This window comes from Urocitellus parryii, chromosome 4 (assembly GCF_045843805.1).
Source record: "Urocitellus parryii isolate mUroPar1 chromosome 4, mUroPar1.hap1, whole genome shotgun sequence".
Classification (NCBI taxonomy): domain Eukaryota; kingdom Metazoa; phylum Chordata; class Mammalia; order Rodentia; family Sciuridae; genus Urocitellus; species Urocitellus parryii.
In genome coordinates this window covers 147,041,828-147,068,295 of record NC_135534.1, presented here as the reverse complement: position 1 = coordinate 147,068,295, position 26,468 = coordinate 147,041,828, and the positions used below count along the sequence as shown (strand labels likewise).

Below are 26,468 nucleotides of genomic sequence, written 5' to 3'. Positions count from 1 at the left end.
ATGGTACCCTTGAGCTTAAAAGCAACTTTTCATGGTATCTGATTGGCAATCACTAAAGAGACCCTCATTCTTTTGAAATTAATAGATTTGTTCCTACCTTTGTCTGCCTGTGCAGAGACTTATGTGTAGACCCACTAAACCTGCCAACTCTAGCAAATGGTTAGTAACTATTCTCAGTATGGGTGAGCCCACAAAGTACTGTTTCAGAATGGGACGCTATTTCCTTGCAGTGAGTTTCCTTCTTCCTATTGAATGTTGGCAACCTTGATGTTGGAATATTTTTGCATTTACAATCAAGAAACTTTCAAAGAATGTTATTCTGACTGGCTTATTAAGGACCTATGATTTATGGCACGTTTAATTCCACCTGACTTCCACTGGATGGTTGCATGGAGAGAACATGTAATATATTCAGATTTTGTCATAGCCAGAGAATAGCATACTTTTGCCACATATCAGATGCAAGCCTAGTTTCCAGGCATTTATTTGTTTCACTTGTTTATTTATTCATTTTCTTAGAACATCAAAAATGATTAGTACATGGGTTTTGTGACCTTTGACATTTATGGGATACTGTTTCCACATCTTCTGGGGTCAGAAGGCCATTTTAAGCCATACAGCAAGAGCACAGTGGGTTCTGATGAGCCATTTACTTTCTTGTAATGCAAGAGCCTATTTAGGGTGATGCTTGTGCTGCTGTCAGAGCAATGAAGGTCAGCAGTTGTGGTGACAAATTAGTTTTGACAAGCTTAATGACCCCAAAGAAGAAAAGTCTGTGGCTCTGATAGCAACTGGGGAATAATTGGTAAGCTCGGCCAAATGGGGAATGTGTTAAAATTCCCCAATTCTCTATGGCAGGCCAATTACGCCATTCAGCAAAGGGGTGGAAGGTTGCCATCCGATTCTTTAGCCTTACAAAAGCATCAGCAGGCTATATTTCAATCAATTGAATTTGGTTTGGCGGAACATCAGGACATTGAAAGAAACAACTGGATCTTTCAAATTACGTTCCTTAAAAAAAAAAAAAAAACCTTGGATAAAGAGCAAAATGAGAATTCTTGTACAGCATCAGTGGACAGTGCTGACCTCACTACTGGCAAATTTCACTGGTATCCCACAGACTAGTTGTCCTTCAGGGACCCAGTATCTCAGGCCCTATGACCAAGTATAGGCTCATTAAAGGGCATGGTAAATAAATGGTGACGCTTATCAGTTCACCAAAATGCAATCTTTTTACTAACTCACGAAAGTTTTATTGTGGACTTACTAGGTGCCAGGAGTATCGTGTGTGTGTTCTGAGTGTCAGGGAATAAGATGAGCAAAGCAAGGAAGGGGAAAGACTCCTGCCTGCATGAAGACTATATTCTAATGGGAAGTTGTAGTTCACAGACAAGTCATAAAGCAGATGGTTCCGGTTTGGGGCAAGTGATACAGAAGAAATAAACACAGCAGGTGGCCATAACAAAGTACCTGTAATCCTGGTGGCTCAACTGACAAAAACATAATGCCTCACAGTTCTGGAGGCTAGAAGTCCAAAACTGAGGTGTCCTTGGAGTGGGTTCATTCTGAGGACTGTGAGGGAAGGATCCCTTTGGGGCTTCTTCCCTTAGCTTACAGATGGGCGTCTTCATATCCCCCCACAGTGTTCTTCCTGTGTTTTCACATCATCTTCCTTCTGTGTCTGACTCCAAATTTCTTCTTATAAGAACACCGGACATATTGGATGAGGGCGCACCTCAGTGACAGTGACCTGTCTCCAAATATAGTTGTGGTTTGAGATATGGGCAGTAGGACTTCAGCCTGTGAGTCTGTGTGTAATACAATTCATAACAACAATTGAACCACCCAAGGGAAGGAGGTCAGAAAAGTCTTGGAGGGGGTGAGTTGAGATCTGAGGCAAAGAAACTGTCCTGAGGAGAGCCAGAGGCAGGTTTTAGGTTTGGGAAAGGCCTGTGAGTGACCCTCAGTGGGAAGGCCTTCTTGTGTGTGAGAAGAGTAGCCAGGATGCTTGTGGGAAAGAAAAATGGCATTAAATCAGAGATGTGGCAAGACCAGAACCCGTGAATCTTTTTTGGCCAACTATGAAGAGTGCAGTCATTCCACCATATTTATGGAGGATGTTTCAAAAACCCTTGTGGGTCCCTGAAACTGCAAATAGCATTAACTCTATATAAACTACTTTTTCCCTTTTCACTTAAAGGAAGCACTTTACAGCTTCTCTTTGATTTATCTGAATTGAATTGTAGGTGTGCCTTAAGTCATTATTAAGTAAAACAAGGGTTACTTGAACCCAAGTACTGAGATACCAGGATGGTTGACTTGGTAACTGAGATGTCTATTAAGTATCTAAAGGGCAGGTAGTATATACAGCATGGATACACTGGACAAAAGAATGAATTATATCCTAGGTGGGATGGAGCCAACTGGGAAAGATCTCTTCACACAACTAAAGAGTTATGTGTAGTTTCATATTTATGGATTATTTCTAGAGTTCTCCTTTTCAAATTATTGAACCACAGGTAACTAAAAGCATGGGAAATAAAACCATAGATAAGGATGAGGGATACTGTATTGTAGAAAGCCAGTGGAGCATTTCAATTAAAGGAATTACATGTTAATTTCATTTTTTGAAACTATCTTACTTTTCTGGGCTGCTGTAACAAAATACTATAGGCCAGGTATTTTGAACAACAGAAATTCATTTATCACAGTTCTGGAGACTGGTAAGTTCCAAGATCTAGGTGCCAGGAGATTGAGTGTTTGCTGAGGGCTAGCTTCCTGACTGGTAGATGGTACTTTGTCCCTGCATCCTCACTTGGTAGAGGGAATTAGCTAGCTTTCTGGCCTCCTATATAAGTGTGCTAATACCATTCCTGGGGGGCTCTTCCGTCATCTCTAATAACCTTCCAAAGGTCCTACCGGCAAATACTATCGTGTTGAGGTTTAGGATTTCAAATATGAATTTGGGAGGTTCACAAACATACAGACCACACATTTACAGACTGTCTACTGAAAACAATGTGTCAAGTGCAGAGTGGGTCTCAAGGCTCCTATTAGCGTTTTGTCTTTGTGACCAAAATACCTTAGAGAACAACTTTAAGGAGGAAAAGTTATATTTGGGGCTCACAGTTTTAGAGGTTTTAATCCATGGTTCTCCAACTCCATTACTCTGGGCTTGAGGTGAGGCAAGAATGGAGGGGGAGAGAGAGAGAGAGAGAGAGAGAGAGAGAGAGAGAGAGAGAGAGAGAGAGAGAGAGAGAGAAAGACGTACACTAGGAGCCAGGGACAAGATATAATTCCCAAGGGCATGTTCCCAGTGGCCTACTTTACCCAGCCATATCCCACCTGCCTATAGTTACCACCAGTAATCCATTCACATCATTAACCTATCAAATGGCTCAATCCACTAATTAGGTTACATCTCTCATAATTGAGTCATTTTCCTTCTGAACATTCTTGCATTGTCATATGATCCTTTGGGGGGACATCTCATATCCAAACTATAACAAGACTTTCCTAAAGTTTAACTCAGACCTCTTTTTCTGTATTTTACCATCATGGTTTTCTTGTTGTTCTCTTGACGCTTGCTCTCACAGCATGTTGTCTGTTTTTCCACCCACCTCTAGGCCTTGACTTTTTTCTTTTTTCTTTCTTTTCTTTTCTTTTTTTTTTTTTTTTTGGTACAGGAGGGGATTGAACTCAGGTGCACTTGACCACTGAGCCAAATCCCCAGCCATATTTTGTATTTTAATTAGGGACAGGGTCTCACTGAGTTGCTTAGCACCTCACCATTGCTGAGGCTGGCTTTGAACTTGTGGTCCTCCTGCCTCAGCCTCCCAGCCACTGGGATCACAGGCATTTTACCACCACACCCAACTTGACCATTGTTTTTAATTCTGTCTGGATTTCCCTAGGCAGCTACTCTATACACATTGAACTCCTATTCATACTCTGACGCCCACTTGTCTTTTATTATGCTACACTGTTTTGCATTTCTTTGTTTATGTGCCCATTTAGCCAAATATTGGGCAAGCTTCCTAAGGACAAAAACTGTATCCCATTCATCTTCATGTGCTGCATTCCAGCCTGTAGAAACCCAATACATGTTTATTAGATGAATAACTAAATGAGGTAAAGCCTACTAAGAACTCAGCAAAGTAAGTAGAAATAATTAAATAATTTTTAGACACATAATTTCAATCCCAGATAATGTTACTGCTAGACATTATTGCATACTTTCTGAGTCTCCATTCCTTCACTTGTAAACTTAGCCTAATAATTCATGCCTGTTTAAAAAAATTAATTTAGGAAACTTCTGTGAATGCACCTCACCCCATGGCCTGGCACATACTAGATGCTCAATAAAATGGTCCTTTCTTTCTCTTCCCCTCATCTTCAGAAAGCCTTATTATTTCACATGGGGTAAAAGAGCACATGAAGATTCATGAAAACTCTGAATTGAACGGTTGTTCACTTAAGGGGTTGGTGGTTGCATATGGCAGACATTTACCTCTGAAATATGTTTCCAGGGAGCTGAGAGAATGGAAGGCAATGTTGCAACATTCTGGTGGAAAATCCGGACTTTGGATGATGGGAGGAGTCAAGCTTTCCATTAGCAATCAACCCTTTATAAAGCACTTTAAGAGTGTAACATTTGCTACCACAGAATTCCCGCACAAAAGGTCTGATTCATTAACCATGATAATCCCTTTGTTTGGGACCTTATTTCCCATTCCCAAGAGGCTGCCTGATTTGCAACATGGGCACTTCAGGCAGAACATTTTGCACAGTCTTGCAACATGCACGGTGTGAGTCTTTGTGTGGACCTGAGAGGATGATGTAAATGCTTCATTTTTAAGACAAAAGGAGAAAACATTCAGAAGCTGTATCCTTTGAGCATCTGAGCCAGACTGGGAATATGAATTAAAGAAACCTCACCAAGAATTCTATCTTTGTCTATTTTTCAGAGTTGTGGTGAAAGTATGTGCCGAATAGTAAGATTTTAAATATGGCTTCTATTTAAAAATCACTGTTCTCTAATGTCGCCTCTGGGGTGAGGATCTAATTTTCTGTGTCAGTACTGTCCTGGTGGTATATCCTTAGGGCTGCTTGATAAGTCCCTTGGTTGACATGTCTGCAGTATGCAAATTCCATCTCGTGGTTCATCTCGCAACTCCCTGTAGTTTGAGTCTTTGTTCTCATGCACACACAGTCATGGTGCCTTCTCCTCAATACCTCAATAGCAACTTTTAAAATCATCTTCAAAATGTGCTAATTATAAAGGTGAAAGCAAAGACATTAATTGGCTATGCAGCCAAACCGGGGAAGTGTTATTCAATCCAAATACATCGATTACTGCATAAACAAGAACAGGTTTAATGTGTAGGCAGTGTAAAACACTCTCAGGAAAGGGCTCCAAACTCGCTGTTTGATGATTATTTTATCCTGCTTTTCCAGTTGACACCCCTAGGCCACACCTTCAAAGAAGGAACAGATATATAGATATGGCCCAACTTTGAGACTTTCTACCCATTCCGCTGCACAGTGGGAGGCTGGGGGCTTAGAGGCCTAGAAAAGATTCTTCAGGTTTTAGCTCCAACTGCTATGCCGTGCTGCGAGTTCCAGGGCAAGTTCTCGAGGACAGAGTTCTTAGATGATTTGCCCAGGAAGATGCAGGGGTTTAATCAGCTCCTGGCTGCAAGTGTAGATTTTTCTTGTCATTGATGTGCTTGAGAGTCGAGGCACAAGCCTGCTCTTTGGGGGGAGCTCTCATCATTTCATTGAAGCTGCAGAAGAAAAAGCCAGATAAAGGCTAAATATCCAAAGTCATTAAAGCCTGGACTGCTTTCTCACATACAAGGCTGTTTCTGTAATAGAATTATTCTTGGGGAATTTTTCGAAGTTGGCTCAAGGAAGAAGCTACTTGGGTAATGAAAGGAGGGGAAAATACAACCGGTCCATGGAATCAAAAGGAAAACAAAAGCCCTCCATGTAATAATGTCTTTTGGTTCACCCTAAAGCTGGGACTTAGATCCAATGTGTTCAGTTACTTAAGAATGGGCTGAGAATCCGAATGATGTTCCAAGCCCTTTGGCTTTCTGGGAAAGGCCTTTATTTGACAGGCCCAAAAATATTCTGCTTGGGGATTGAGTCTCCACAGAATTAGACAAAGGCCATCAGAGCCTGCCTGTTCCATGGTGATCTGAAGGCTTCTGTCCAGGACATTTCTGTTGATCTGGATACCATCTATAGTCTCAAATCTACGGCGCTTGCTTGTAACATTTTAATAGCCAGCCTGGATTTTTGGCAGGCTTTTGTTTAGTTTATTTTTCTCTAAGCTTGAGACTTACGGAATTGAAATTTGAGAGCATGGCTGTGTCTTGGAACCGAGTATTGAAAAAGGCTATTGGAGGTGCTTTCTTTTTTTTTTTTTTCCTTTCAACTGGTTCATTGAAGAATAGAATTTAATTTTTATAAATGTCCATTAGGTAGTGTAACCACAAAAGTGTTTCCCCCCCACCCCATGGATAGTGTAAGCAGAGGTGGTTTTATCAGAGTTGAGAATTTTTTTTTTCTTTTGTTTTTCTTTTTTCCCCACCTCCACCCTCCAATTCCTTAGAAGATAATTTATAGTAGGAAATACTGAGGGGTGGGAAACAGTCTTCACTCTGGTCCTAGCCACTTGCTTGCCTCCCAGTGCTAATTACTTCACTCACGTTCCCAGTCTTTCCTATAGTTAAAGGGAAACTTCTGCTGATTATAATGACACCTTTCTGCCCCTAGATTTTTGCCTCTTTGGACTTTAAATCTTGCCTCACCCAACTCAATGTGAGGATTTCTGAAGAGCTCAATATATTATTTAATCACCAGGTGAAAGGTCTACCCTTAACTCTAGTTGATCAACTGGTTTTCCCTATGGCTTTTGAATCTCTAAGTGCTGCAAGGAAATATTAATCTGACATTTGGGGGCTTTTTGTGTTTAACTCTTCACATCCCTGTTTACGTGAAGATCTGTTCTGTGATCCTGGAAGCATGTTGGATATTTTCTGTTCTTTAATCCAGTGCTAACTCAACCACTGCTCATCACCCCACTTTCCTTAGAATGATGCTTTCATTTTGTAAATGTCTTGTACAGTTGTCTCTGGGCTTCACAACAACCTCTTGAAGCAGGCCATTCATGGTGGCAGACATATCTATCTTCTCAGGCACCAGGACACCTCCATCCTGCTTTCTATGGAATTCAAGTTCTGGGTTTGTTTAAATAAGTAAACAAATAGAACCTGTCTGTAGCTGAGTACAAAAGCCTTGGTTGATCTGCTTCCTTTTTCCCTTTAAGCATGAAATGACCTTCAACTTGGAATTTAAAGCCTGTGAAAGATGGGCAGAACACACACGTCTTCCAGGGTGTAGGAACTAAGGATGGAAGGACCTGTCTCTCACTCTCTGTCCTCACTGGCTACCACCTCCCTAAGCTGTGACTCTCCCTAGGGACAGCTATTCCTGGACCTCTTCTTTGGGCCTTGTTGCTCACTTCAGCCATGTGTGCTCTCTCCCTGAGCCTGTCCTCTGTCCCCTCGGGGTCCTGAATTCTCTTGCTTTTGCTGAACTTCTGCTCACCAGGTGGGTCCTTTTGAGTTTTCACATCCCTCTTTTATTTATTTATTTTTATCCACAGGCTTATTCCATGTGCACCATTGTCTGAATTGTCATGAATTTTGGACTTAATTCCGGATCGTCAAAGGCATGTTTTCAGCTGAACAAACCAAATGAACTAAAAAGCTTCGGCCCTTTTTTACTTTATTCTCATTACCCATCCCAGCAGGGAGGATGAGTAAAGAATGCATCCTCTAGATCCTGAAAGAATTTCTAATATTCATCCTTTCTCCATAAGATACAGAGCTTAATCCTTGCTTTAGACATTTTCCTTTTTTTCTAAATAAACAGGGCCTAATTGGAAAAAGCTGAGAGAGCTAAGCAGAAAAGAATAGAAAACATTTACTGAGCTTGGAAGTGCATATTGAATGCTGCAGGAAATTTGCATATGGATTACTTGATGAAAAAAAATAGAAACATTCTCAGCCCATTAGTTACTGTGATGGACTCCCACTGACTAAAATCCAAGTACTTTTGCCTTGTTTTCTCCAACTGTTCTTTTCTGTCATCATTTCTCTTTGACCACAGGGCAGCTATTCTGTTACTGCACTTTGTACTAAGGAAAATACAAAATAAGGAATGTAGTTGTGAGCAGGAATGTAGATTGTGAGCAGGCTACCTCTGATTTGATCCACCAGCATTGTACCATTATTTCTAAAACGGTGGCCTCTTCATCAGCAGAGCTTCAAAGTCAGAATTTTAGCCCTACAGGTGTCTCTAGTGACAATCCCTCATTGATTCTGCTTGGTGCCTCAGTTTCTCCAAATGCAAAATCCAGTGTAATGTTTTGCAGCACTCACAAAGATGAGGGTATCAATGAATATTTATAAAAGTAAATTGAGTCCCTGGAATATGAAAAAATCCCACAGAAATTCAAAGCATAATTAAGGTAGGGAGAACAGATTAGTGTTAAATATATGTGTGAAACACATTTTACATTTCCTTCCAACAAAGGCTGAATTTAATTTACTCCAAGTGAGGGGGAGAAAACGAAAAAAGTGGTATTGTGAATTAGGATTCTAAATTTGGATTTTGATATGTTGATTGGTGTGCTACAGACATAAAGCAACATGTTGACGTTTTCAGCAAGTGCAAGCATGTGTGTATGCATGTGTGTGTGTGTCTGTGGAAGTGGAGGAAGGATATATATATATATATATATATATATATATATATATATATATATATAATGAGCAAATCTAATTACCATTGGCATTATTCCTCCAGGAGAGTCAACAGCAAGTACTTGCAAAAGAATTGTAATCGGAAAGATATTTTAAACTATTTTGAATCTATACAAAAGACATTAAACATGGATCAGCTCTTTGCATGGCAATGTGAGGCAAAACCATTTGTACATAGAAGTATTCAGATATTGCCTGAAGAAAACAACTATTATCACTGTGCCATTGTTTTAGGGCACAAAAACTGTCACCTTACAAAGAATCATTGAATATTAAGGGAAGCGGAAGTCAATGTAAAGATCAAAATATCAATCTCCGTCAGCCCATTTGAGGTTATCCACAAAGGCTTGGAAGCTGTTAGAAAGAAAGATCTGTGTAATATCGACCATATAAATGGGACGAAATCCTAATAGATGAAAAGGAATCCTCTGTATTAATTTCCAAGTTCTGCATAAGCATTAATTTTTTCCAAAGGGTGAGGAATATATATACACAAACATTTGTATCAAAAAGGATGTCCCATAGAAAATCCAAATTCATCTATATTTTTCCTGGCCAAATCTCTTGAAGCCTGTGAATCTTTCATTGGAATAATATAGACATGGCTAAACCTTCTGGAGAGAGGTAAAATTCACTGGAGAATATGTGTGAATGCAGAACACCAAGTCCCAGAGAAAATCAAGAAATGGTGATCTTTTATCCAAGAAGACATTTATATGAATATTTGTGTTGTCAGCTTTGCATCACTGTGACCAAAATAACAGACAAGAATAACTTGAAGAAGTTTATTTTGGCTTAGAGGTTTAGTACATCATCAGCCAAATCCTTTGCTCTGGGCCCCAAGGTGAGAGGAAACATCATGACTAAAGGACATGGTGGAAGCATGCTGCTCTTTCATGGCAGCCCAGAGGAAGGTTGGGGGGGGGGACTACAGGGAAGAAGGACCCTTCTCAAGCACACCCCTAGTGACCCACCTCCTCCAACTGCCCACCACCTGCCCACAGTTATCAACCAGTCTTTTCAAACTAGGATGGACTGATTAGGTTGCAGCTCTCACAATCCAATGATTTTACCTCTGAACATTCCTGTGTTAATGCAGGAGTTTTGGGGGAGCACCTCATTCCAAACCATATTTAAATCAGAAGCCACTTAGGCAATAATTACAATATGATTTTTTAAATGCAAACTAAGTAAGATTCACCCAAGGAAAAGGCTGAGTTTGTGTTGTCAGATTCTTCTAGGACCTTACCATTACAAAGTTTGTGTCCTGAGGACAGGCAGCATCTCCAGCCCTTGAGAGATTTTTAGAAGCATAGATTGCAGGACCCATATGGTCTTGCTCTACCAGAGTCTGCCTTATAAGAAGCTCCCCAGGAGGTTACAGTCCAGGAATCACTGTCCTAAAATACCAGTAGGTGTATCCCTTCAGGTCTCATGCATTGTCTCCTCACAATAATTTCTTGATAAATTCTCAGTAATTGACTTTTTAATTTTTTTTTATATTTTTTAGTTGTAAGTGGACCTTTATCTTATTTATTTATATGCAGTGTTGAGAATTGAACCCAGTGCCTCACACATTCTAGGCAAGCACTCTACCACTGAGCCCCAGCCACAATAATTGACTTCTGATTGTTAAATAAATGTGTTCCAGAGAATAGCTTTGCCATTTGGATAATCTCACCCATTCTTACTCATTAGTCCCAGATTTGGTAATGTTTATTCATTGAGTATATGGCAGGTGCTAGGCACTGTGCTAGACTCTGGAAACAGGGACAGATATGATTGATGTGTCTCATACATTGCTGGTGGGACTGCAAATTGGTGCAACCAATCTGGAAAGCACTATGGAGATTCCTTAGAAAACTTGGAATGGAACCACCATATGACCCAGCTATCCCTTTCCTTGGTTTATACCTGAAGGTCTTAAAAACACCATATTACAGGGACACAGCTGTATCGATGTTTATAGCACCATAATTCACAATAGCTAAGTTATGGAACCAACCTAGATGACCTTCAGTAGATGAATGGATAGGGAAACTTTAGTATATATTCATAATGGAACATTATCAGCATTAAAAGACAATAAAATCATGGCATTGGCAGGAAAATGGATGAAGTTAGAGAATATAATACTAAGTGAAGCAAGCCAATCCCCCAAAACCAAAGGCCCAATGTTTTCTTTGATATGAGAATGCTGACTCATAATGGCGATAGAGATGGGGGAGCATGGGAGGAATGGAGGAACTTTAGGTAGGGCCAAGGGGAGGGAAGGGAAGAAAGGGAGTGTGGGGCTAGGAATGATGGTGGAATGAGTCAGACATCCTTACCCTATGTGTACAATCAGTGACTTGAAAAATTGTGCTCTACATGTGTAATATGAAATGAATTGCATTTTGCCATCATGTATAACAAATTAGAATAAATAAATAATTTTTTAAAAAAGATTGATTTAGAACCCAGAAGATACTGAATTGCAGATTATTTAATGGCAGATGGATAGAGAATTAGGAAAGGAAGATACACTTGCAGACAAAGTGCAATTTGGGTGAGCCTAATCAGGCTTGGTCTGAAAAATCAGTGTGTGCCAGATATCCCCTGAGTGGTGCTATTCTGTGCAGGCTTCTGGTTCAAATGTGCAACATGTAGGCAAAAGAGCTGGGAGGTCCATTACCATTTCCTGGTAGAGAGGTTCAAAAGAAGGAAGCCAGTGGAAACTAACTTATTCCCCCTAAACAAATGTTTTAATTGGCCATGTGATTTTGTTTTTCAGGTACCAAAAGCAATGGTTTGCCCAAATTAGAAAAATAATAAACACCACACGCCAGTGAGCATGCAAACAAAAGCTCTAAATTGGGATTATTTCCTGGTCTGCCTTGTTGATTGTCATTCTCCAAATTCTCTTGGTCCAAGTGGGCCTGTGGCTAGGCAGGTTCTGGTTTTCTCTCCCTCTCCATAGCTGTCGTCAAGTCAGGTCAGGGTGGTAGTGATCAGCCAGGTCCAGAATCTACCTTGACTATTTTCAGCTAATCTCAGATCATCCAGAAAGGCAGGTGAGAGTCTCCGCCTCCACCCCCACATACATGCTTTTCTCTTTCTCCCTTTCCTTCTCTTTTTCCTGTTGAGATTGCTTTTCCATCTCAGTCATTTCAAGTTTGAATTTGATTTGCATATCTAAACTGCTAATTATACCAATTACTTGCAGTGCTTCTGCGTTCTAAAAAGAAGTCTGAAACTGACCCCTTTCATTAAAGTCAGTGTCAGTTCACCCTGAATTTGGAGCTGTGGAGACAGATCTTTTTGCATGCTCTCTCTCTCTTTTCTTATAAATATATTTTTAAAAGGCCAGCTGCCAACAACTGTATTTTTGGGATCCTAAATGCTCATGTTTCTGGTCATGTTTTTCTGTAGTCCAGCATACATTCTTTAACTAAATACTACTCTTGAAAGATCAAAAGGAGTACTCCCTGCTTTCATTTTGTTCTTGGCTGTAGCTCATGGATTGCTTTCTTTCTTTTTCTTTTCTTTTTTTTTTTCTTAATTTGCAAAAAGCTTTCTTCCTTCAGAAGAAAAAGAAGTGGCTCTGTGGATCATGAAGACGTCATTAGAGTTCACTAATACAGTATGTTCTGAAGTTGCTTTACTACCGCGTCCTTTCAGTATTATTTACCAAGTAGCTGAAATAATTGGGCTTTGAATTTTTAGATTACTCTAAAGCAAGACCTATTGTCACTTGTTGCTGGATGTAATTGCACCATATGTATTTAGTGAAGCTATTTATTCATCTCCCTGGTGAATAACTTTGTCAAAATGAGTTGAGATATTTCCGTGTATGCAGTTGAAATCTAGAAAAAAATTAGGATTTCATGTAGCTCTTAGAATTTATAGAGGATTTCACAAACAGTTTTTGTCTTTAGACCTGAGGGTCTGATCTTTAACTTCTACTCATCTTTTATTATTCCCCATTGTTTGTTAGAATGACCACTGTTTGAATGAATAGAGTTGTTCTGAGTGGATTTTAAAGCCTAGAAACATAGTTATATAAAGAGAAAGAAAGGGGGAGAGCATTTAAATGTGAATAACTTGAATTTCAGTTTTTAATAACTTATTTGTCCATTACTAACCAAGTCTGCATTGGGAGCATTCTGTGTACACCATGCATCATGGAAAGGAAATGCCTGGTCCCCATCTTAATGGGACTAAACAGTTCTTTACAGACATATAAAGTTTTTGTGGGAGACCAAACCTTATGTTGGGACACAGAATGCTTTTCTGAAAAAGAAATATTTCAACTACACTCTAATACATGCATAGGATTTAACCAGGTAAATAGGAGGAAAGCTGTTTCCCAGGTAAAGAAAATAGCATGTACAAGTGCCTTGAGGTGTGAAAGGGCGCAGCACCTTAGAGGAACTGAGGCTGAGGGAACAAGGGAAGAGGGATAGGTGAGGACAAGACTGGAGACACAGCCCATGGCCATATCACACATTGAAAGCAATGGCAAGGCTTTGGGCTTTACCTGAAAACCGGGGAGAAACCTTTGAAAACTTTAACACAGAGGAGTAACTTCATTAGATTTCTAGTTTCCAAAAGATTATTTTGGCAGCAGTGTGGGTACTAAAGGATGGATTGGGTAAGAGTGAATCAGGGAGAGCCATGGGGAGAAGACTGGGGGACACGACAAGTAGTATTCACTAGAACACCAGGAGAACAGGAGAAGCAGACCAGGTGGGGGTGATGGTGGCTTCACCTAGGCAGGGTCAGAGGGAGATGGAGAGAAGTGTTCATGTCTGAAAGTTTCTTGAGGACCTGGAGATGCATATGTGTGGGAAAGGGAGAAGGCAAGGATAGCTTCCAGATTTTGGGGTTGCATTTCTGGCTGAGTAGAAAGCAGGAATGCAACTCTGTTTGGGGGAAGATCATTGTTAAGTGTTGGATATGTACTTTGAGGTGCGTGTGAACTCTCAGTACAGAGACATTGAATAGGCAGTAGAACCTGGAGCTCAGAGGAATGGTCTAGGCAGAGAGTTTCACCATAGATAACCATGTATCTTCTGATGTGATGCAGGTTGGATTCTTACATTCAAAGATGGGAAACACTGCAATAGTTTTTCTCTGTCCCAAGGAATTTTTCCTCAATGGAATTGAAAGAGCTACAACATTTAGGTGAATATTCAATTAACATATTTTTTAAAAAAATTATTGAACACCTAATATGTATCAGGCACATATTAGATTATGGCAACTAAAACATCTTTCTTTTCTCCATTAGAAAAGTTACTTTGAAGAAAGGCTTAGCTAGGTGTGCATCAAAGAAGGAACGAGTTTTGCTAATAATGGTAAGTTGGTAGTAATTTCCAGGACATGCCATATATTTAGTGAGATGAGGGTTTGTGGTGTAAGCTATTACACTGTTTGCCTGAATGTACAACTGTAAGATTCTTCTAGGATTGCCGTATTGACTCTTTCGTGCCAGGTCTCACTGTATATTTGTTTCTGGGCAGCCTACACTTCTGAGCAGCTCACAGATGCATACCACATTTTTTTTTTCAAATTTGAGAACTATAGTTAGTTGAAAGGAAGATTATGCCAAGAACATAAGGCTCACATTACTTTCCAGTCATAGCTAATGGCTTACCTCTGCTTAGATTTTGGTGAGAATGATTGGGATGGTTTAGGATAGTTGGTTCTCGTGAATTAAAATTAATAATATCTTTCACTTTATAAAGAAAAGAAAATGCAATTGGATTTCCTCCAAGATACCCCACGCCCCTTGATCTCTTGAGAAGTTACATTCCCTTGGAGTTGTATGGTTAAATAGTTTTAAGAAGAGTTCATGGTTCTAATTGAGGCTCTGCCACTTACTAACCATGTGACTTTGGCAGGTCATTTCGCCTCTCTAGGCCTCAGTTCCCTACATTTATAAAACAGGGATTTAAAAAAAAATACTAGGTAATTTGAATACATTATAGATGGTGATAATGATTGGGAATTTATTATGTGCTAAGTACTTTGCTGCCAGGATTGTTGGATTTGTAAAATGGCAAAGAAAAACTAAAGGAAGAAACGCATTTTGGAAATGACTCATTTTATTCATTCTTTTACTTCTTTGGAGAATATGAAACAAGAGTAACATAATTTCAATGCTGTGACCAAATATTCTAATTAGACCAATATTCTCAGCAAATCTAAAATATCTGAGGTAATGAAAAACCCACATCCATCCCCAATTTTACAACTTGAGGTAGAATTTTGCTTAGATTTATCATTCTCTTTATAAATGGAGTGAGTCCCAGAGAGAGGGAGTACAAGTTGCATTTAAATAGATGAGCCCAGGGGGTTGAGGTTAGAATTTTTAGCCACAGTATTTCCATAAGAATTGTTGGGATCAAAATTCAGTGCATGCCTGACAGTGATTGAATATTCTGTAGATCCAAAACCTAAAAGTGCATCACTGAAAAGAGTTGCTGGATTTAATGACCCCCTTCTTGCAGACCATGAGTGAACCAAGGCCTATTGAAGGCAGGGACAAGGAGTGAGAGCAATTCCCTCCACACCCAGGGAGGAAAAACAGCAGACAACGGATAGAGTGCTTTAAAGTCAGAGAAAGGAAGAAGAGCAGATGGAAGACATGAAGGATTCTCTGGGCACCTGCTATGTGCCAGTCGGGCTTGTGATAGAAAGTCACAGAGAAAGCTCAGCCTTGAAAGTAAAGGAACTGGAGAGGTGGCATTTTGGAAGCAAGTGAGTGAGTGATTTTGATGAAACTGTGAGTTGTCACAAAATATCCTCAATCCTAGAAATGTGGAACTGCAGAGAGGCTTCGTTCTGAGATGATCCCTCTGTGTGGAGTTCCAGGCCTAATGCAAGGTTTGAGTTCCATTATTTTCATATCTGTTTTTCTTTTTTAAGCAACCAGTTGCAGATGACTTTTAGCAAGAGGTACATAATTTATATTTAAGCAATGCATAATGGAAATCGATGGCTTTTTGTTGAGGAAAGCAGTGTCAGGAACACATCCCTGACACTCTCTCTCTCCCCCGTCACAGTGGTGGAAATTTTACATTTGAAAGTGAAAAAGGCTTAAGATATAATTTTTTAATCCCATCTTTCCTGCCCACTTGCATCTCTTCCAAAGCTTGTCAGGGCCAGATCTGGAATAGCAAGAGCCATTAAAAATTTGGCATCTTGCACTCCGTTTTTTGGAATACACTCAGTGTGGGCCAATTTATGGTAAATTATTCTCTTCGTGTGTGAATTTCCTTTTCTTTCTTGGCAAATTCCTGCTTGCTTCTACACCCCTGCACACAGATCTTAAACACACACATCTATTACAGAATCTGTGTGGGATATGTGTGCAAGTGTTAAAGCGTGTGCCCGTGGCTGTCCCCACAAGTGCATATGCACATATTTGCACCTATGTGCCTATATGATAAGCAAATTGACTTAAACAGTTTGTCTTGGAGGTTTGTGTTGCTGAATGTATGTTAGCATACATTCTGTCTCAACCCGCAAACAGTTTCTCAGTCAAGAGATGACAGAATTCAGCAATCATTTTGGGAAACATCATAGTAAATAAATATATTTCTTAGCTCTCTTAAACCAAGCGTGCCAAATTCTTAATAAAACTGAAGGCAGGCAATGGCATTTCTCATCTTTACATTCAAAGGCAATTAATTACAGGGCATCCAAGTCCACTGCCAATGGGAGAGTTGGCTCCAAGGCCTTGCTACAGCCCCTCGACAGAACAGAACTCTGTAACTGTGTAGTTATGACCTGGGACTGGCATTGGAACCTCTGCTTCCCATTTAGAGAGTCTGGCTGTAGGATGGTTGACAGAGGTGTGGCATCATGGGACACTGCCTGACCTGCTCTTTGGGGCCACTTGACTCAGGGCATTTCAGGGCCTGGTCTCAAAGATCTTTTTTCTTTGCATGAGAAACTCTGATGAGAAGTTGTTTCCTGGCATATTTGAGAGCAGCATATTAGCTCAGCTTTTAAAGGGCAATTTAAAACAGTTTCTTTTCCTTTATGTTTGAAGAAGGCACACATTTATATGCCTAGAATTATTACTAATAATGTGTTCCTAATGGATCTGTGTATGTTTAGTTCAACTTGGAAATGGGTTGGGTAGGAAAACAGCTCACTCACTTTACCAGTCTTGCTAGAGTCTTGTTAGAACATCAATAAAGAAGTTAATCCATCACATTCACAAAAAAATACAACCATATGTTGCTATTAGTATTTTTCCCCACATAGTTAGACATTAAAATAATTAAATATACATTTTACAGTAGTTCTATAGGACATTAAAATCCAGCATCTAAAACCCATAAATGCGTTTTATAGCTTTTGTGATGTTGACCATTTGATGTCATCATGAGCAGTAACTAGCCCTACCTAATTAAAGGCCTTAATGAGCTTACTACACAAGGAAGTCTAGGAAATCAATACACTTTCTTACAAAGAGTTCATTCTCTCCATTTCATTTAGCATTTATTTAGCAAATAATCTATGATCACTTGAGTATGTGCCAAGCACTGTACCTAGTGCTGGCAATAAAAAGATTAATAAGAGTCAGTTCCTTGTCCTCATAAAGCTCACAGCCTTGTCAGGGAAGCAAACAATCCAATTAGTGTGCCTCCATGTGCTGATGAGGCAGTCGGCAAGGCGTGGTGGGGATGTGTGGGGACCCATGCATTGTGCCTCCCTGAAAGCCTGTGGGATTGCTTCCCAGAGAAGGTGGCCCCAAGCTAAAGGGTCAGGAGGATATCACAGCAGAGGGAGTCACACTTGGAAAGGCAAGAGGTAAAAGGAACATGCTGCTTAATTAGAGAACCCCAGCTGGGATGGAGTGGAGCCCAGGTGGGAGGCGGAGGCACAGGAAGAGGGAATGGACCTGACCACATAGGTGCCAAGTTGTGGGTCTCCTAGTGCTTTCTTCCTCTCTCTTCCCTTCTCTAACCTGTAGTCTTCCTCTTTCCTTTTTTTCCTCCCTTCCTTGCCTTTCCTTTTCTGTAGTTCTCTTTTACTTTATTGATCCCTATCTGTCTGCTCAAATTTGAAAATATATCTCTGAGCCAGCTCTTCCAGAGGAACTAAAGTTTCAGAGAACATTTCAGAGGTCTTTAAAAAAAATGAAGTGATTACTGCAGAAAAATGCAAAGGACAGTTTCCTCCACTTCTCTCAGTTTCTTTATCTCCCTAATGTTCATCTTGCCTTCAGTATGCAGAAAATTGTATTAGGGTGTTGGGACAGGCTGAATGAATGTCAATCTTCTGGATGTACTAGGGATACAGGAAAGGTAGGATTGAGCCTGATGTTTCTTCTGGATCATGCACAGAGCCTAGTAAATTGCTGAATGTGCAGGAAATTGCTCAATATGTGCAGGATCCATTTTATGGAGCAAGAAATTAGTCACTTAGAATATCGTGCTTTAAGATTTGAAAGAATTTTTTAATATAGAGTAGGGACACATCTGAACATTGCTTTTCTTTGTTTGCCTGACATATACTTCACAGAAGTATTGTGCTTTTGTACTTCATGTACAGGGAGTAAGTAACTTTTGCGAAGGTAAGAGGCAAAATGGAGCCTCTTCAGCAATTTAAGATATCGTGTATTATTCATGGCACATCAATACAATGCTGGGAGACTACAACTGCAAGCAAATAATTATGTCTGTGAGAGGGTGAATAATGAAAAAGTGGTTGGCTGGGGGTTGTGTAAACACAACAATTAGTTTTTGTTGTTGTTGTTCATTAGCATTGATTTCATGCAATCTGTGAAAATATATCCACTACAGCATGCATACATCAGAGGTTGGAATTATACCTGACTATGTGGTGGTCAGGAACAAAGATACATAGGAAATTAAATAATTTAATTGTTTTGGGCGTGTTTATGCACAACTAATTACATAGCCATAAAATATATTTGCTCCACTGGCATGTAATCAAAGTGCATTTATTGCGGTCTGTCAACCCCTGAAGCATGCATGCTCTTGTGGATGTATACTCATGGATTGCATGAAATCAATTCAAATAAACAACAACAGAAACTTATTGTTGTGTTTGCACTACCCCCAGACAACCAGTTTTTCATTATTTTCCCTCTCATAGAAATAATAATTTGCTTGAAATTATAGTTTTTCTGGCATTGTATTGATACAACTGGAATAATACATGATACCTTATATTTGTTGAATAGCTGGAGAGGGGCGCGTGATATGCTTTAAATACCAGCATTGTACTGTGGAGGATTCTTTTTCCAGTTGTGAATATAATGCCCATGATGAGGTTCCTTTTGTGTTCTACTCCTTTGAATTGTTATAAACCAGATACTTGATAATTTGCTTAAAAATTTAGTATGGTTCAATTGTTGGCACAGAAATAACATATTTTTCTCCATATTGTCATGTGGCTTCTAAAGACCGTCTTCCCATTTTCTTTTTTAAGTCAACCCTCATTTATCTTGCTACTTCATTTACAGGACTCTTTTAAGGACCAATTGCTACTCATAACCAAAAAGGTTAAAAACAAAAACAAATAAGGAATTGCCTTAAACCAATAAAAAACACATAAATACTGCCCAGTTAAGTAATCTTTGTATTATACAAATTTCTTACTGATTTAATCAAAACAGAGAAGCATGGACATTGTATTTATGCACTAGTTAATAGATTCATTTTGTATACCAGAATAACAAAGAAAAGAATAGTAACTGGATTCTATTACAGTTTAGTCCAACATTACAGGAAAGGTTTTATATTAATTCTACACAATTTTTAATAATTTCAGAAAATCTAGATAAATGAGGACTGTACGCCACTTCAGAATTACCAGATGAGTGGCATGTACTAAATTGGTTGAATTGTTGAGGCCAAAATGTCATAACCTCTTCTTCCCTCTGGCTACCCAAGCCAAACCTGGGGCCAGTCAGACTTTGAAAGTTGTTATAGGAAACAGAAGTACAAATGTACTTCCATACTTGGAGCATTTGGAAGCTCAGTCTAAATGGCATTGATTTCCCTGAAGTTAAAGGACTCTCAAAATTAACCAAGAATAACTCTACTACAACTTTAAATAATTTCCAATGAGGCCACTGTTACTGGGGGTAGAGCCTTTGAAATGTTAGAAAACATCAGATATTCCTTTTTAGACACCAAAAGGAAACAGAAGCTCCTGGGTACTTTGTTCTGTTATGGACAAGAAGGCGATTCAGCTGTGAACATGAGTAAAATCACCAAGTAAGAACATGCAGAGACATGTTTGCTTTCCTACTTGTGCAGTTATTATCTGAATGGAACTAGGAGCAGAAGGAAATCACTGTTCCTCAGTGTGATGGATTCAGGAACTAGATACTTCTTAAAAGCTTCAGAACATTTGAATTGTGTTCTTTATTCCCTTTATGTAACACTTGCTACAAACTGATGTGGTAAATATTAAGGTTTGCTGGGGCATCCAATACTAATTAGAATGCACTGGAAACAGAAACCAGAGTGGCACAAGGAGAGTCATGTCCAAATGCAAGTCAGCTGAAGGAGAAAAAAAATCACATGTACTTGGATAGTCTTTCTGTTTTGATTCTGTGTCCCCCCCCCTTTTTTTCTTTTTCCTTTTTAACTGACTTTTCTTCTGCCTTCTTTTTTCCTGTTATTTTCCCAACATAAATTTTAAAATTAGATTGTACTGTTCTGTACTCTAAGGACGAAGCTGTTCATCAAAGGAAAGCCCTTTCTTCTTTCGTTCTTTCTGTAGTTCTTTTGTTCTTTCTAAATCCCGCCAAACTATATTCTCAATGCAAAGGCCACTAGTAATCCATAGGACCTTGCTTCTCAAAGTATAATCTTTGAACATTCAGCATTTCCAAGCATTATTTGGGAGATAGTTAGAAATTCAGACTGTCAGGTCCCACATCAGACATACTAATCAAAATCTGCATTTCAGCAAGACCCCCAGGTGATTCATGTGCACATAAAGCTGGGAGCACTGCTCTGGATGGAAACTTGGAGAACTAAATACCAACTGAACGTATGCAAGAGGTGTATCAGCTGGCCCTTGGCTATTCCTTTAGCCATCTATTTCTGAGTCACTAAAGCACCTTCTGAAGGCGTGCACTTGATTGAAGTGGACTTGAACTATTGGACTTGAACTGTGGAAATCACCTTGACTGTGTCCAGGGTATCAAAAATGTCTGTTGACCTTTCCATCCATATTTTTTATCGCTGTCTTTGGGCTGTCTGTGGAGATATAAGCTATCATGTGATCCATCAGTTAGTTCTTGCTGTGTATCGCAGTGTTAGCCTTCACTAATGGGATTAATTGGTCTTGACTGATAAAATTGTGAAAGTGTATACCTCCAAGGGCTGTAAACACTGAGCCTTAATTGAAATCAAATGTATATTTTTCAAAAGCATGTCCAGCATCATAGACTCCTTTTTGTTGGGGTTTTGTTGACATTAGCAATGGTATAGCAACCTCATCAGTAAGGTTTGCTGTTATTAGTGTTTTGAATACAAACCTTGTGCTTTTCAGGACTCTTAAGTAGCTGATTAGAGGAGGGAGTAATAGTCTACTTGATTATTGGTTACACATATGGAATAAATCCTATTTTAATCGTGTCTAATGAGCCTTTCATTTTTAGAACCTTACACAAAAGCCCCTAATAGAAATGGAAATTAATATTTCAAAGGTTATCTTAATGTTACTTAATGTCAACAATCCATAGTCAAACTAATATATAGAGATACTGATTACAGTCCAGTGTGATTCTTTAAATATGAAATAATTTTCTAAATTAGCAAAGTGGTACAATCTAAGGCTTTAGGTTTGAGGCAACTGAAAATTTCTAATTAAAATTTGTTATTAAAAACAGCCTCAGAGTTAAAAAGATTATTCTCAGGGTGAGACTTCATGCAATGCAGTATTTTAAAGTTCTGTCATTTATAGTTTCATGCACTGCTCTCATATGCGTCTGTGATTCCACTGAAATGTGCAAACGGAAAATGAGGGCTCCCCTTCAGTGTTTTTTCTCAACAGGAGAATGTGATGCCCAGTAGAAATGTAGGATATTTTCTTGGTCAGAAGGCCATCAAGGGAACCTGGAGGCACCAATATTTTACAACCAGACATCTGCTGGGTAGCAGATTTAAGTTGGGAAATTAAAGAATTTCTAGTAAGAGACTGGCATCCTGGGATTTTTGTCCCATTTGCTATATGAATGAAGATAACCCTGCCCGACCTTGGGATGGAGGTATTCCCTTTCTAGTTCTAGGAGAGCTGCTACCATGGTCATCTATAGGACTCTTTTCCAAATTAGAAATTGGTGAATCCTCCAAAGCACTTTCCTTTTGTTCAAAGATTGTTATAAGAAAATAGACAGCGATCCCAGTGGGAGTGGATTTCCTGTCTCACCTGCTCACACATCAGAATCTTCTAGAGGGTTTGTTTGTTCTCAGATGGCCAGGCCTCACCCCTGGGGTTCTGACTCTGTCTGGGGAAGGGTCAGAGAATTTATATTTCTGAAAAGTTTGAAGGTGATTCTAATGCTGATGCTGGTCTGGGAATCATGTCTTTGAGCTTCGATACTCAGGGTTCGTTAGTGTAGAACCTGCCCAGCCATCTCCATTGACCTTGGCATGAATAAACTTTGAGGTTTGTTCATTTTGTTCTTCCTACTGCATACTACACTGTCCATAAGTGTAGGTGCTAACTTGATATTTGTTATGGGGGCAGTGCTAAGTAGATAAAATTACTAACATGGAGAAAATATATAGCAAAGAACTGATCATGGGATAAATGCTCAATGAATACTAGATCCCCTTTCCACCACCACCGCCCCACACACTGTTGCCCTGTGTTTTTCTCTTATATCCTGTTTTTCTCAGTTTACCTTTACCCTGGGCTCTGAGAGTTTGATTGTGTCCTGTTTTTCTCTTATCTTCTTGTGCATGTTCTGGTTTTGAGTCTTAGACAACCTCAGGCTTGGTGATCCAGTAATGGTCACTGGGGTTTGGGTTTGTGTCTCCACAACCAGTCCAGAAAGGACAGGACCTGAGAGGAAGCTATCACTCAGTCGTTGTATAAGAACTGGTTGGCGGCAGTGGTAGGAGCAGTCAGTTGACTGTTTGGACCTAAGAACTCAGGATGGCTCTTGTACTATAGGAACTTCAGTGAGAAAGCATGTGATCAAACCCAGGGAAACATTCCTAATGCCCCTTGCTTCCCTACACTTGGGTGTTCATTTACAAGGTAAGACAGAGACACTCATTAAAGATTTGGAAAATGTGAAAATACTAAGAAGGATAAAAGGCATCTATTTGCCCACCCACCCAAAGAATCCAGTTTTGATATGTTTTTTAACCATCTTTTGTAAGCCTGCAAAGTGTTCATTTATTTTTAAAGCATTTGCATTTAACTGAACTTATAAGTCTGGGGGTAAAAATGCCTCAGGGAGAGGAAATTCTTATGTGGAATTACAGGGTTATTCCCATAATGAATGATAATGATTCATTATAAAATTGTTTGCTTTCAAGTTCCATCCAGATGCCATTAGTGAGGCAAACAGCACCTCCTTCCTCTTGCAGAATCCTAGGTGTGACAAGTTCATCCAGGTGTCTGTGATGTGTTGGGTGTTAGGCCCCCCACCAAGCCATCTGTCAATCCTTTAGGACCAGATTTTACTGGTCTTATGTCCATGGTTTCAAGTGAATTTCTTCAACAAGAGTGAGTGGGTGGTGTATATTATGATCCCCTGCACCCATGAAATTGCCTTTGTCCTGCTTTTATTTGTACAACTCAGTGAGATCAAACCCTTCACTCTTAATCTCTTCCCCTGAATATGCTATAATTTTAATCAGTAATCTTCCGGCCTTTTTTTACTACAGAAAAGCCACCTGATATCAGCTGGATTTTCATTATTTTACAGATACCCTCATTTGTGGTCTTTTTCAGTCTGATTGCTCTTTTCTTCCCTCCATCCTTGCTATTTAAAAATCATCAGGATGTTCTGAGATGTCATTCATTCTTCACTGATTGGCTGGGAATGCAGTGAGCCCTTTGGGGCTTTTATTACTGCTTTTGTTAATAGCAATAGTAGCACTTAGTTGAGTTCTAACTGGACATAAAGGTGGACATTGAACTGGAAAGACCTTGGAAATACTGGCCTACGTGCAGTTTATGTCTGATTATGTGGACAGTTTGAATTAGACTAGCTCATATATGGGATCCCTCTAACCACTCTGTGGAAGAATTAGGGATCTTGTTTTATCTTGTACTCAAAGAAAACTTATTAATCCATTCTAAAGTTGTTCTCCATTTCCTTGCTGGTGCCAAAACAATGCAGCTTTCTCTCTGACCAGGATCTGAGGCCACTGTGGAAGGGAGTGGATCCTGGGGCCTACCCAGCTGTGGGTATGTGTCCTAGAAAGGAATCCACCCTACAAAAGAGCCTTGCTAGGAACTAGGCTACAGGCTTGGCCTGTCCCAAACCACAGGCTCATTTCAGATCTAAGTGTGGTCCACCAGGTGATTCCAAGTAAAATAGACTCAGCTCCAGGAGTTTGCTCTGGTTGTCATTCAAAGAGAACCTTAAAGAAAAGGTTTGGTCAGCAGAGACCTCTCAGCTATGAATTGAGAATTAATTTTGAGTCCCCTTTATCCTTAAACAGGAGACCCACTTGAAAATCTACTGAAATAAACCCCTCACGTCCTCTCTCCTCTAAGGATACGGCATTATATGTCCTTCACTGCTGAAAAAGTACTTGGCTTCGTCAGCATTCATCTTCCGTTCAGTCTAAATTTATTTTTATGTGAAATAGAAATCAGGAAAACACCAAAATTATTTTAAGCAAAATATCAAAATTGAAATAAACCAACATATGTCTGTGAAACATGTATAACTCTCAATCAAAAATAAGTGCAACTTTCATAAATTTCTTAAAATACTCCAGCATGCAAAATCTGAACCACTTAAATAGATGGAATTATGACATGTTTGATTATTTTTTTCTACTTAGTTCATCCTTTAGTTAAAGGTGAAAATACCAATCAATCACAAAAACCTGGCCAGCTCTAGATCATACCCTCATGAAGAATGTCTTCCACCACCTATTTTAATAATTAAAGAACCAAGAATGTTTATAGAATCTGCAAGAAGACTAAGTAATCCCTGCTAATTTTGAATGAAAAGCATCCTGACCTAATCTTCATCACCTATACTCTTTCTTATCTCATGCTTCCCTCTACATTCACCTCTAAAGAGTGAGGTTTCTTGATTGCTTTAAACATATTATACTTTGTTCTGGGAGGTTTTTTTCTATGTTTTGAACTTTCCCTTCCACTGGGAACTCAAATGGGATTAAAACTGTCAAAGTAACATAAATATTCCAGGGCTTAGCACCAAAGGGAGAATTAAAAGATAAATCCCCATCTCACCTTTAGGCTTCATTTATAGGCTTTCCCTAACACGTTTTCTTTATTAGATTGTCACTTTAAGGATTAGAATCACTTTGGCCCTGTAATAATAAATAGGAGCTGATATTTTTCCCACAGAAGACATTAAGTAAATGTTACTGTCAATAAATATTATTGAAAAACCTGTGACGCATTTGTTGAAATTCTCCAACCTTTCATTTTAATTCTCCTCTTTATGAATTGGATAACAAAATTTCTAAAAAAATACAAATAAAAATTAAGCTCTTACTTCATGTGGAAAATGATTTAGCACTAAATGAGTTGTCTGCTTTCTTGTTCCTTTTTGAAAGCATGTTAAGAATTTTATCTGGTTAACTTGACATCACCCTGCGTGTGAACATGGTCACTTTTTGGGGAGTTGAAAAAACCCCTACAAGTTTATAGTTAAGGAAGTTTCTGATCATGTTGCTATGGTGGACATGTGCTTTTTCATCTTAGACTCTTGGATCTTCAATTATCTCTTTATTCTCATACTTCACTCTGACTTTTCTCATTAGTTTATTTGTTGTCAAAAAAAAAAAATTTCTTCCTTTCTAGTTTCTTCAATTTAGACCAATTTGGAAATGGAAAAGTGTGTTAATTTTTTAATAAATCTTTAAGACACACATTACTGTATTTTTATTAACTGAGCCAGATGGCTCACAGTGAATTTTCTCTGACATAAGTAATCACAGAAATCAGTTCAGGACCCAAATCTGGTAGAGAAAGTGGCATGTATATTCAGTGGAAAAGTGCACTTTGCATAAACATATGGATATTTTTAGACGTACTATTTGTTACTGTTTGGATTTCATTTCATTTTATTGTTTTAGGCTAAGTACAAACTAAGGACTCCCCAACCCCATTCCCCAGACTCAAGCATCAAGGTTCTCAACAACCAAAACTTTTTTTTTTTCTTTTTGCAGTTTGAAGGTTGCAAGAAGGCCTTTTCTAGGCTTGAAAATCTCAAGATTCACTTGCGGAGCCACACCGGCGAGAAACCATATCTATGCCAGCATCCGGGCTGTCAGAAGGCATTCAGCAACTCCAGTGACCGTGCCAAGCACCAGAGAACGCATCTGGATACTGTAAGAATGACAGGCACTTTTCCATCTTACAGCCTGGGTGTGAGGAAGTACCATTTTGATAGTGGGAAGGTGGAAGTGTTTGCTTTGTGGA

At 39.3% G+C, this 26,468-nt stretch overlaps 1 protein-coding gene across 2 annotated transcripts in view; it reads left to right on the top strand.

The window, feature by feature from the left end:
- The window catches only part of Glis3 (GLIS family zinc finger 3), a 429,601-nt gene that overhangs the window by 299,540 nt on the left and 103,593 nt on the right, over positions 1–26,468 (top strand). For both annotated transcript variants that reach the window (XM_077797022.1, XM_077797023.1), the window contains exon 6: positions 26,216–26,377. In XM_077797022.1, coding sequence (XP_077653148.1) covers positions 26,216–26,377 — 162 coding nt within the window. The remainder of the gene's footprint in view (positions 1–26,215; positions 26,378–26,468) is intronic.